The following is a 13,528-nucleotide window of genomic DNA, read 5'->3' as shown; positions in this document are numbered from 1 at the left end:
AAAATGAGTAAACAAACAAATGTAATGAGACTGGAGAAAAACAATTCTGAAAAAGGGAATAATGGGAGTGGGAGGAAGTGAAGGGAGAACCTTCTCTAGACAGGAGTTTAGGTAAGTCCTTTCTGGGAAGTAAGCTTTCAGCAGCTGGGAGTGTGGGCCTGGGGGTGTATATGCTGGGAGGTGAGGACTCTGCTGCCCCGAGGATGGGGACAGGGGCTGGTGGTGCCAGAGCCAGATGAGAAAGACAGGGCATGCAAGGGACTGAGGTGAGGCCAGACCCTGCAGAGCACCGGGACTGCAGGCGAAATGGGGGGAGCCAGTGCAGGCGTCTAGCACAGGAGTGATGGGGTTTAACTTGTGCTTTTTACAAAGTTCTCCAAGACTGAGTGTGGAGAGTGGGTTGGAGGCTGTTAAATTTGAAAAGGGATTGCTCCAGTTTGCAGTTGACAGGTACTTGTGCAAGCTAAAATTTGCTCAGTTTTCTCCCTTAAACTTAATTTCCCCCACACTTGAAACAGAAACATGATGTGGAGATTTGGATTTATAATGTTTAATAACTTGAGGGTGAGCACATAGCATAATTAAATATGACTTTATGTTGGCCAAATTCCAAATAAGTGGTCTGAAATGTACCAAATCAGCTTAAATTGTGAAAAGGATTGTTTGTTGTATTGAAAAATAAAAGCAGTGCATTAAATTTCATCCTAACTTGTAACTTTTAGTTAATTGAGTCCCTTCAAGATGAACTGCGACTACTTTGGCTTTTCTCTGGTATATGTGTTAGGCACAGCTCATTTTAAGGATCCGTTTACTCAGAACACTTGGTGATGATTTACATGACAAACGATTCAGCTTTCATTCAAATGTCAGAAATGTGTCGGCCCTTTGTTTTCCACGGCTGAACTTTGGTGCTGTTCGTGTGTTTCAGAGAACGCGACTGCTGTCCCGAACCAGGTGTATCAGCCCCTTGGTCCTTGTCCTTGTAATTTAACAGCCGGGGCCTGTGATGTTCGCTGCTGCTGTGACCAGGTACGGCCTTCTGAATATTGGGCACAGAAGTTAGGCGGTTGGCATATGAAGAGCACCAGTTCCCCATCAGCAGCTTTTCTTAAATTGAGTTTTCCTTTTCTAGCATTGTCAGGCTAGTTGACAGAAAGGGAAAAAAGTGTACGTCTTTGGATAAAGTCGTGATTGCAAATATCCTGAGTAGATGGTAAATATCTTTTTTGGAAGCTTCTAAGAAAATATGAAAAGGATAGAAAATACATTATTTTCAATGATTTTTAGTACATTTCGAGAGTTGTACGATCATCACCACAGTCTAATTTTAGCACATTTCCACCACCCAAAAAGAAACCTTGAGTTCATTTGCAATCACTCCCATCCCCACTCCCAGCCCTGGCAACCAGTACTCTACCTTCTCTGTAGACTTGCCTGTTTGGACATTTCATATACATGATTTTATACAATATGTGGTTTTTTTGGACTGGCTTATTTTACTAATGTTTTCCAGGTTCATCCATGTTGTAGCATGTGTCAGTGCTTCATTCCTTTTTATGGCTGAATACTATTCCATTGTAGAAATGTATCACATTTTGTTTATCCATTCATCAGTTTATGAACATTTGGTTTTTTCCATTTTTTGGTTATTATGAAAAATGCTGCTTTGAACATTCCTGCATAAGTTTTTGAGTGGACATATGTTTTCATTTCTCTTGGGTATATGTCAAGGAATAGAATTGCTGGCTCATATGGTAACACTGTTCTCCAAAGTGGCTGCATCTTTTTCTTTCATTCCCACCAGCAGTATGAGAGTCCTAATTTCTCCATTTCCTCACCAACGCTTGTTAGTGGCTGCCTTTTGACTATAGCTATCCTAGTGGATGTGACGTGGTAAGTCCTTGTGGTTTGGGTTTGCATTTTCCTGATGACTAATGACCTTGAGTGTTTTTTCATGTGCTTATTGGCCATTTATGTATCTTCTTTGGAGAAATGTCTATTCAGATTCTTTGTCCATTTTTTTAATTGGGTTGTCTCTTTATTATTGAGTTGTAGGGGTTCTTTATATATTCTAGATACAAGTCCCTTATCAGATATATGATTTACAAAAAAACTCTCTCCCATTCTGTAGGTTGTCTTTTCACCTTCCTGATGATACCTTTTGATATACAAAAGATTTTACTTTTGATGTCCACTTTATGCACTTTTTCTTTTGCTGTCTTAATTTTGGTGTCGATATCTGAGAATCTATTGCCTAATCCAAGATCTAATACATATTTTCATCCTTATCTAGATTTAAGAGGAATGAGAGATGCAAAAGAGACACATTAACTGGTATCTGAAATACCTCCAGTTTTGGATGAGCGCATTTATATCATGGTAGTTTTACAAAACAGACAAGGAAAATTTAGAGTCCATGCTTATATAGTAATATTTAAACAATTGTATTTTGATTAGCAAAATAAAACATTTTTAGAAATCTGGTTCCGGTATTGATAGGAAAGTCACAATGGTGTTCCCTTCTCTTTCCTGCAGACTCCATTCCCGTCTGTAGATTCCTTTCGTGGTGGCTGGGCCTTAGACCAGAGCACCCTCCACTCGCGCCAAGCAGGGTCTGCTTCAGGGACATCTTCAGAGGACTGCCGCTTGCTTACTTTATACACTATCCATTTGTTAAAAATTATTTAATTGTGGCAAAAATACATAATTAAAAAATCATTTTAGCCATTTCAAGTGGACAGTTCTTTGACATTAAGTACATTGATACTACTGTGTGTAATATTGACCATTATCTATTTTCAGGTCATTTTCATGATCCCCACCCAAAACTCCTACTCATTTAGCAATAGCTCCCCATTCCCCAACCCCCACCCCTGGTAAATAGATACTCTGCTTTCTGTCTCTATGAATATACACTCTCCATTTTTTATTTGAATTACTTTTGTATAATTTAATAGATCATGAACTTTTCTACCTTCAGTAAATAAGAAATTAAGGACATAATTTAACTTTTAGTCCCCCCCCTCTTGTGAAGCAGGGAAGAAGATGGGTGAATACAGGAATGTAGCAGCTCCTTGTTGGCATTATAGGGTCATGTTATAATACAGCGGGGGGCCCCCAAGGTTCTTGTGGAATGTGGGACTGTTCTCCCCGGCTCTGAACTCCCACAGGCTTTTTCAGGCTCAGCATTTGTATGGTGATAACAATTCAAGGGCGAAGTTTTCCTTGTTTTATTCTTTATTCCCCGTTTGGAGTCTGTTCTGTGAGATCTTTTCTTCTTCTCAGTATTGTTGTGTATGGCCACCACTGCTGACCCCAGGAAAGCTGCGGTTCCCTTGAAGGCAGGAGTCCTGACTTGGAGGCTTGTTAGTGAATCAACATAGAAATTCTAGACCGGTTTTACTTTTTGTGGACGCAAAAAGATGGCGATTGGAATGGTCCCCACTTACCTGGTAGTGCCCTGCGGGCTCCAAGGCTCAGTGTCCTTCTACTTCTGTTACACATTGGGAAACCCATCACGCTTGCCCAGAGGGCGGCTTCGGTGGTTGCAGTGTGAGCTTTTGTCTTCTTACTGCTCTTTTACATTTTCTTTCAAGGAATGTTCATCAGATTTAATGGAACTGTTCCGACAGTCCTGTTTCACCGGCGTTTTTGGAGGCGATGTTAATCCTCCCTTTGAGCAGCTTTGCTCAGTTGGGGCGCAGGGCCCGGGCCCAGATTGGTTTCCCTTCCTGTGCGTGCACTCCTCCCTGGCCAGCTCGCCCTCCCTCGGCTACTTCTACCACGGCTCTCTGTGAGTGTCCCGCTCAGGCTGGGCAGGTGCCACGCGGGGGACTGACCTGCCCTGCCTGCTGCATCACCTTCTCTCAGGACCCTACCAAGGGTTCTGTGCTTCAGTTATTCTGGTGTGCAAGTCTATTTTGCATCAAGTATTTGACAGAATTGGGTCTTGTTGAAAATTAATTGATGATTACGGCAGGTGGTTAATGGTGATTTTCTGGGGTGAGGGGAGGAGTAGTGGGCTCCAGAGGAGCTTTTGCTTTCCTTAGTTTATAGCCCCGTATTGTCGAAATCTCCCAACTATGTATTGTCTTTGTAAATTAAAAAGTAAAGAAAAATGAAAAGATGATTGATTGTGTTTTAGCAGATGATCATTGAAAATATTAATGATAGTCTTTCTTATTGATTTCCAGGTCTCCTAAACAAGACTCTTCCTTTGAATTACATTTGCAAACTGATCTAAAAGACTTTTCAGGTTTTGGTTATAAACAAGGAGACCCAATTATGACTGTGGAGAAAGCATATTTTACTATTCCACAGGTAATAACCTCAATTTTAATATGCTATGGGCTTCTTCTCTTATTTTTTCTTATCCTATGATTAATTTACTGCATAACTATTTTAAAGTCTCTCCATAAGATACTTATTTTTTTTCTGCTGTGAGCTTTTCATGGACTCAGCTATTTATTTATGGTCTCTAGATTTAAAAAAATAGCTGCCCTTAAATTAATCACTGTTGTTGCTAAAGATGAGAGTGAACTTAAAATAATGCCAAAATATTTTCTGTAAATTTCCATTTAAGTAACTATCATTCTTTGTTTTTGTTAGTTTAATGATAACCTGTTTCTAGTAAGCTGTTGTTGTAATTTGCAAGCTACCAGAATGCAATATACCAGAAACAGAATGGCTTTTAGAAAGGGGAATTTATTAAATTGCAAGTTTACATGTTCTAAGGCTGTGAAAATGTCTAAATTAAAGCAAGCCTATAGAAATGTCCAGCCTAAGGCATCCAGGGAAAGATACCTTGGTTCAAAAAGGTCAATGACTTCCAGGTTTCTCTCTCATCTGGAAAGGCACAAGGCAAACATGGTGACATCTTCTAGCTTCTCTCCAGGCTTCTTGTTTCATGAAACTCCCCCAGGGGCATTTTCCTTCCTCATCTCCAAAGGTCCCTGGCTGCCTTGGCTCTTGTGGCTCCCCACAATTGGGTGGGTTACAACTCCATGGAAACAATAAAAAAACTCCCACCCAGCAATATTGAATGAGAATTAAAGAACTTGGCTTTTCTGGGGTACATAAAAGATTCAAACTGGCACAGCTAAAATGAATCATTTCATACTATGTTCTTGAATTTTGAAAAATATTAAAGACTACAGAGTTATATGTGAAATCTTAATTTTTAAAGTTCAGAATTAGGAGGAAAAATATTTGTGGGAAGAAAACATGGAAGGCTAAACCATTTCTCTTTACTATTCATATGAATCTATTTTTATATTAAAAAATATGGTTGTGATGAGAGAGAAAAATAAAGTTGAATATAATCATGTCTCTGTGAAGGAAATGGAGCAGGACAAGGAACTTTCTTTCTGTTTTCATTAAATTATATTTATTTTGATTCCTTGACCAGTGACTTCTAGACCTTGATTAGCAAATTAACTAGATATTTCACAAAATCAGTCAACTGGCCAGTAAACTAGTCATTGTCGAAACCAAGCCAGCAATGGGATCTGGCAGTAGGAAGAACCCTTTTAGGACACCCTGATCTTATTTATGGTTAGAAGAGACGTCCTCAATCTGTCGGGTTTTTCTCTTACACCCAGGTGTCCCTGACTGGGCAGTGTGTGCCAAATGCCCCAGTGGCTTTCCTTCGGAATTTTGATGTCAAATGCACAACTAATTTGGAATTTTACCAAAAACAAGATGGCAGTGCCAATGTGAAGATTAAAAATGGTGCTATAGGAGGTACGTTACATTTGTTTGAAAAAAGAACACAGTCCAGAGAATTAAAATAATCTGTGATCTCACAAGAATACAAATCACTTCTACTGAATCAACTTAAAGTAATAGTTCAGCTGCCGATTGAGGAAAGTGCTTTCTCTGGAAAAAGTTCAGCTCCATGAGACAGGAGATTGCACATTAGTTCTCCTGTGAGAGTAACTCTCCAGATTATTATAACTGTCTTTTGGATTTTTCTTCCGAGTTATACTTAGATGGTAAGCGTGGTGGGATTCTGAGTTGTGTTTGGGGAGTAGGGGAGAGTTTTGTATTTGGCATGTAAGATAAGTGTATTTACCATATTTGCTTGATTAGCTTTCAGTTCCAGGAAGGACTTGTGATCATGCCATATAGTCCCATGGAAGTTAATTTATGTATCTCTTTAGGCATCGTTACACCAAAAGTTACCTATGAGGAAGCCACTGGCTTAGACAAATTCCTCACCAATGCAGGTATTTTAATGTTACACTTCTATGTTATTTCTTAAAAATAATATATAGATCCAGAATAAAATACATTTTTATTAAGAATTTCAGGAGGTTCACAAAGTTAGAAGTTATTCCACCAGCATTCTTTTTTCTGGGAGGGGTGGTGGGTACATAGTCTAGGAGTTGAAACTGGTCTCCCGCATGGAAGGTGAGCATTCTACCACTGAACCACCTGTGCACCCTCACTAGTGCTTTATTTATTCTTCTGATATGATCCTTGTTCCATCTGGCCTTGCTTTAGAATAATATCTGTGATCTTGAACCGGATCCTTCTTGGTCCTGGGCTCAGATTCCTTATCCATCCTTACCTCAGCTTCAGTGAACCTTCTCTTAAATGTTTTTCAGGTAGGTTAATGTTCTAGTTTGCTAGCTGCCGGAATGCAATATACCAGAAACGGAATGGCTTTTAGCAAGGGGAATTTAATAAGTTGCTAGTTCACAGTTCCAAGGCTGAGAATATGTCCCAATTAAACCACTATAGAAATGTCCAATCAAAGGCATCTGGGGAAAGATACCTTGGTTCAAGAAGGCCAGTGAAGTTCAGGGTTTCTCTCTCATCTGGAAAGTCACATAGTGAACACAGTCACAGTTTCTCTCTCGGCTGGAAGGGCACATGGCAAGCAAGGCGTCATCTGCTGGCTTTCTCTCCTGGCTTCCTGTTTCATGAAGCTCCCTGGGAGGCGTCTTCCTTCTTTGTCTCCAAAGGTCGCTGGCTGGTGGACTCTCTGCTTCATAGTGTAGCTCTCTCTGAATCTCTCACTCTCCAAAATATTTCCTCTTTTATAGGACTCCAATAAACCAATCAAGAACCACCCAAATGGATGGAGATATGTCATCCCCTAATCCAGTTTAACAACCATTCTTGACTAAATCACATCAACCAGGGAGATGATCTCATTACAGTTTCAAATATACAGTATTGAATAGGGATTATTCTACCCTTATGAAATGAGATTTATATCAAAACATGGCTTTTCTTAGGGGGCATACTTCCTTTCAAACCAGCACAGTTAAAGAATTCTTTAGGACATAGTGGTACTCACTTCTTGCTTTCTTTTCTTTTTTTGATAATTCAACTTTGCTTTCCTTACTTCATAGCAAAAATGTATATTTTTGATAATTAAACTTGCCTAGCAAGTTAGGTAGAGTTTGTCCAGTATAGAGTTTGTCTAGTATCACTAGGATTTTTGTTTGAATGTTTTAATTTTGTTTAATGGATACTATTTGTGTGGTGGTGGTTTTTTTTTTCACAAGGTAGTGTAATTCTTGAATTTATTCACTAATTCATCAAATATTAGTAGAATGTCTAAAGCCGTAGTGAGCTAGATAACAACCCCTGCTCTTATTATGAAGCTGGCGTTCTGGAATCTTTCTTTTAACAAACATTTTACTAAGGGTGTGCACATTTTACTAACAAATATTTTAACAAACATGTGCTCCATGAGCCGAGTTGGGGACACAGAAATGAAAGAAAGTGGGGGTCCTCTGATGGTATAGAGGAGGTCTAACCCCACCCCAGTGGGTGTAGGGAAAGCTTCCCCAGGAAAGTAACAATCCTGCTTGTGTTAGGGAGTGGGAGCCTGGTAGGTGGGAGCGTGTAAGGGAGACACACCAGCAGAGAGAACCATGCCATAGCAGATGAGCTCCAAAGAGAGTCTTTCATTTATGGCAGTGTTCTTTTATTTGCAGAAACATTTCTAAATAATGGATCAGCCTTCAGAAACGTGAATGTGGAAGAACATTATATTTTCAGATGGAATAACAATACAATCAGTGAAATCAATGTCAAAATTATTAGGGCAAAATTGAATGCCCACCAGAAAGGTAATTTTGTTGAAGAGAGAATGAGTTTTCATTTTTAAGTATTTTTTTCTTTCTTCAAGATTCACATAGTAATAACACATAAAACTAATACAGACTTGTTTCTTATGAGTATTATGATTTTTACAAGTCAAAATGTATTTTTTAAGGTAGACAAAACAACGCTATGGGGGATAATTTCTTTTTCCAGTTAAATGGAACATGTTTTCTTTTTATTTTGTTTTATTTCTAGGAATTCTGACACAGAGATTCATTGTTAAATTTTTAAGCTATAACAGTGGCAATGAAAAGGAATTATCTGGAAATCCAGGTAAGATGTTATATGCCAGTCTTTGATGTTACAGACATGTTAGTTTAGCACTCCTGAACCATAAGGATAGTTAAGGAGTGTTCTAGTTTGCTAGCTGCCGGAATGCAACACACCAGAGACAGACTGGCTTTTAATAAAAGGGGATTTATTTTGTTAGTTCTTCAAAGGAAAGGCAGCTAACTTTCCAATGAGGTTCTTTCTTACGTGGGAAGGCTCAGGATGGTCTCTGCTGGTCTTCTCTCCAGGCCTCTGGATTCCAACAACTTTCCCCGGGGTGATTCCTTTCTGCATCTCCAAAGGCCTGGGCTGAGCTGCTAGTGCTGAGATGAGGAATGCCGAGCTGCTTGGGCTGTGCTGCGTTGTGCTCTCTCATTTAGGCACCAGCCAATTAAGTCAAACATCATTCACTGCAGCAGGCACGCCTCCTAGCTGACCTCAGATGTAATTAGCAACAGATGAGGGTCACGTATCCTTGGCTCCTGTCCACAGCAACAGAACTAGGTGCCTTCACCTGGCCAAGTTGACAACTGAATCTAACTACCACAAGGAGGAATGACTCTTTAGTTTGTGACTCTGACCTTTTTCCTTATTTCTCTTTTATGACACTGGAATCTTTTTCTGATACCAACTTATTATTATTATTATTATTTTTTTACATAAGGTGCCCTATGTAGTAGCAAATTGCTCTAATGAAAGCATTACTTCTCTCTAGCTACTCATGTTTTGAAAGAGTGTGCCTTTTAAAGGGTTGGTAAAATTAGCTTTTTAAGAAGTAGTAAGCTGCAAATGATGGGTTTTTAACTGGGATATCCATGGAGAGACTTTAAAGGGCCTATGAACCCCCCTCCCTGTACTTTGTGAAAACACACCACCCCCTGGCTTATTATATATTGGTTAGTTTGTTTTGTTCACTGCTGCCTCCCCAGGGCCTAGAACATACTATGCACAGGACTGCCTTGACCAATGTACTAGTCTGTAACCATGTGTGGCTGTTGAACATTTAGAATGTGACCAGCATATCCTGTGGAAATGATAATATTTTGAATATATTGCATTATATAAAATAAATTATTTAAATTAATTTCACCTGTTTATTTTTTCTTTTTAAAAGATGGTGGTTACTCAAAAAAATTTAAAATTCTAAAAATATGTAATGTTTTAAAACTATTTATGTGACTTAGATGATATTTCTGTTGGTCAGCACTGGCTGAGGACATAGTAGGTGTTCAGGGAATATTTGTTGGATGAACCTCTAGGGTAGATGGTAGACGAACATTTTCTTTAAAAAAAAAGCTTTCTCTTCCTTTTTTTTCTCATTAAGTTATCATTACATTTTATACATTTGCTGTTTAGACCCTGTAGTAAGTAATAAGTGAAGTTATAAGTCTACACACAGTGGTACTGGCAGTTATAGTTAACTATGTTATTGTCTTTACTGAGATATTTATTTCATGTGGCTTCACTCAATTTTCTGCTGTCCTTTGCTTTCAACCTGCAAAAATTTCTTTTAGCATTTCTTACAGGGCCAGTCTAGTGGTAATAAGGTCTCTCAGATTTTCTTGACATGGGAATGCCTTAATTCCTCTGTCACTACTGAAAGACAGTTTTGCTGCATACGGAATCCTTGCTAGGCACTTTAAAAAAATTTTTTCTTGATAATTAATGTTTTTGAGGATTTTTGTTATACTTATTGGCCATCCACAAGTCGTGGTTTGGAAGAGACTTGTGTAGTCCTTCATCCATTTTATATTGAATTTGACTGTGTATTTTTCAGTTGTAGGAGAGTTTTACATAGTCTATATATGAGTTCTTTGTCATGTATAAGTATTGTGAATAATTCCTCCTAGTCTGTCTCTTCCCTATTCATTAAAAAAAAAATATTTTTATTGACAAATCTTCACACACATACAGTCATTATATGGTGTACGATCAGTGGCTTACAATATTATCACATAGTTGTACATTCATCACCATAATCATTTTTAGAACATTTACATTGCTCCAGAAATAGAAATAAAAAGAAAAAAGAAAAAACTCGTACATTCCATATCCCTTACACTTTCCTCTTATTGACCAGTAGTATTTCCAGCTACCCAATTTATTTTACCCCTTATCCTCTGTATTATTTATTTATTTTTATCCATATTTTTTACTCATCTGTCCATACGCTAGATAAAAGTAGCATCAGACACAAAGTTTTCATAGTCACAAAGTCACATTGTAAAAGTTACATCTTTATACAGTCATCTTTAAGAATCAAGGCTACTGGAACACAGCGCAGCAGTTTTAGGTACTTCCCTGCAGCTACTCCAATACACTATAAACTAAAAAGGGATGTTTATATAATGCATTGGAATAACCTCTAGGATAACCTCTTGACTTTGTTTGAAATCTCTCAGTCACTGACACTTTATTTTGTCTCATTTCTCTCTTTCCATTTTGGTCAAGAAGGCTTTCTCAATCCCTTGATGCTGGGTCCTGGCTCATCCCAGAAGTTCTAGGGAGATTTACACCCCTGGGATTCCCTATTATTTTTATTATTTTTTTTTCATTGATTTATGATACATTTTATGCATTTGCTTCCTTTTTAAATAAACTTTTAATTTTGTATGACCTTCTTCAATACTTATATAGACTGATTTAATAATATGTGATCCATTATATATATATATATATTATATATATATATATATATATACACGTATTTTAAAATCTGATTTTACTGTACTTCTTAATGGGGAGTTTGGGGAGTTGTTATTGTCTTTGAAAGCAGTCCCCTGGAACTTGAGGTTTTTCATTTCACTGACTTAGTTCTGAGAAGTGCTATCAATATGTGAACAATGTTGGAGCCCTTATTAAAAAATAGTAACTTGGTTGAGAGCCAGAACTGTTCATTTGGTAGAACAGTCTGAATATATGTGTGGTCACTGTCTTTCTACCACATTGCCAGGCAGGACAGGGCTTAAGGACTAAAAGATGTGGGCCCCATCCTCAAGGAAATAACCATCTTCTTTAGAAAGACAGCACCAAGTCACAGGAAACAATAGTGAAAAATCCAAGATAATTAATAAATTAGTGCTGGACTTATGGGAAGGTCTCTAGAACTCCAGAGAAGTAGAAAGTTGATGGAATTTTCAACCATTACATGACTCTTGAATGTCTGTCTGCTTGGTGCTGGAGACAAAGTGATGAGCAAGTCAGAGTCCCTGCCCTCGGGGTTTGCCTTCTGGGGTTGGGTGGAGGAGATGTGCCTTGAAAAGCAGATAGTACCTATTGGGAACAGGAGCCAACTTGGGTATAACCAAGGAGGTAGAAATGAGCATGGAGCATATACCTGGGCAGGGGAGGGATTGGAGGCCAGCACGGAGGCTGGGTGTTCAGGAATAGAGGGATATGAAATTGGAAACTCAGAAATTATGCAAGAACTGTGATTGAACTTTGGTTTATAAAAACAGATTTAAAACCCGTTTTGGGGGGTCATAAGAGAAAATATGAACATGGACTGGATATGAGGCCATTATAAGGAATTATTATGACTTTTCCTAGAGGAAAACGTTATGAACATTTTCATAATAAAAAGTTAGAAAAAGTATGTTGGATTAATAGGAGAGAGATGGAAGTAAGATTAAAAACCCCCAACTTTGAGGATGAATTGATTCACTAGAAAATGACCCCAGCAAAAGGTTATTTTGGTTGAAGTTTCCCTGACAAAGTCTTGTGGTAAGTGGCATCAGTCATTCAACAAGTATTCATTAAGTGGCCTGTCTGGTGGTTTATTACCCTCTTGTGTGAAAACCCAATCTGTCTTCTGTCTCGTGTCTGCTTTTTATTTTTCAGATCTTATTTAAAAAATCATATGAATTTCTTTGTCTGTTAAACACACACACACACAAATGAAGGTAATATCCTTCTCTCAAGGGTATTTTTAAAAAGCTTTGGCTAGGTAATGTGTTCATCGTATATTCTTCTATATTATTTGATGAGTAGTGCTTGCTATGTTAGAATACTTAGAAGGAACAATGTTAATTCTCATTTGTGTGGTTGTCTAGGTTATCAACTTGGGAAACCTGTCCGAGCTCTAAGTACCAGCAGGATGAAAGATGCTCTGACTTTGAACCTCTGGCAATCAGGTAATCTTGTTTGCTCATCATGATTAGCTCTTTGGTAAATGATAATTAGAATTATTGCCATATTTTGAATCTAATCAGCCAACAATTACTTTGCAGCCCGGTTGATTTATGTAGAGGCTGGGAAGGGAGAGAGAGTTGTTTTTCATGCTTCCACAGCTTTTTTTTTTTTTTAAATAAGGTATGGTAAAAGTACAAAAGGTATTGTTTGTACTTTTAGTGCTGAATAATCGTCAGAGAGATTTAAATATGGGATTGGTTTAAATATGGGATTGATTTGTCATTTTTGCCCATAACCCAGTATGTTGCTAACCTGGGACATGAGAATAGCTTCACTCCAAACTATGGAAAATCTTCACTCCAAACTATGTCAGGTCCTAATTGACTGCATCTGCCAGGAGGCATTGCATTTCGTATCCAGAACAGACTGGTCATGGTCCAGATATTCTGATTACAGAAGGTGCCTCTGTGCAGTTTGAAAGGTTGGGAGAAACAGTGACCTTAGTTGGCAAAAACTGGAAACTTTATTTCTACTTATTGTTTTCTCTTTGTTTTTTAAGAAAAGCTACTTTTATTTAGCCAAAATGGTAAGGGGATGATGTTTTTTGTTTTATAGCTGGAAGGGGTTTGTGTGCATCAGCAACTTTCAAACCCATTGTATTTGGAGAAAATGTGTTCTCTGGATGCCTTTTAGAAGCTGGGATTAGTGAAAACTGTACTCAGCTCAGGTGAGTGTTTTAAGGATTAATTTAGCGAGATTTTGAGTGGTTTGCTTAAAATTAATTCACTATATGGATACTGAAGACCCCACTGAAGTTAATGTGGAAATGTAGAGTCTGAATGAAACCTTGTGTGAAGGTGATAATAAATAATGAATAAATAGAAACTTGCAATATAACTTGGTCATTTCAAATGTCAAAATAAGGGAAGATAAAACTATTATTTAGGACTATACCTACTTCGTCCCTATTTAAGCAAATTTCTCTGCTGAGGGATGTTCTGAATAT

The 13,528-nt window shown here is 38.1% G+C and overlaps 1 protein-coding gene across 3 annotated transcripts in view; it reads left to right on the top strand.

Annotated features, from left to right (window-relative positions):
* Positions 1-13,528, top strand: part of TCTN2 (tectonic family member 2) — a 35,761-nt gene that overhangs the window by 15,644 nt on the left and 6,589 nt on the right. For all 3 annotated transcript variants that reach the window (XM_077159605.1, XM_077159606.1, XM_077159604.1), the window contains exons 5-13: positions 929-1,029; positions 3,597-3,793; positions 4,194-4,320; positions 5,601-5,742; positions 6,162-6,227; positions 7,953-8,087; positions 8,317-8,394; positions 12,444-12,524; positions 13,138-13,249. In XM_077159605.1, the coding sequence (XP_077015720.1) occupies positions 929-1,029; positions 3,597-3,793; positions 4,194-4,320; positions 5,601-5,742; positions 6,162-6,227; positions 7,953-8,087; positions 8,317-8,394; positions 12,444-12,524; positions 13,138-13,249 (1,039 nt within the window). The remainder of the gene's footprint in view (positions 1-928; positions 1,030-3,596; positions 3,794-4,193; positions 4,321-5,600; positions 5,743-6,161; positions 6,228-7,952; positions 8,088-8,316; positions 8,395-12,443; positions 12,525-13,137; positions 13,250-13,528) is intronic.

Source organism: Tamandua tetradactyla, chromosome 5, assembly GCF_023851605.1.
Source record: "Tamandua tetradactyla isolate mTamTet1 chromosome 5, mTamTet1.pri, whole genome shotgun sequence".
In the NCBI taxonomy this organism is placed as follows: Eukaryota; Metazoa; Chordata; class Mammalia; order Pilosa; family Myrmecophagidae; genus Tamandua; species Tamandua tetradactyla.
The sequence above is the reverse complement of the archived record's forward strand: the minus strand, read 5'-3'. Positions and strand labels throughout refer to the sequence as shown.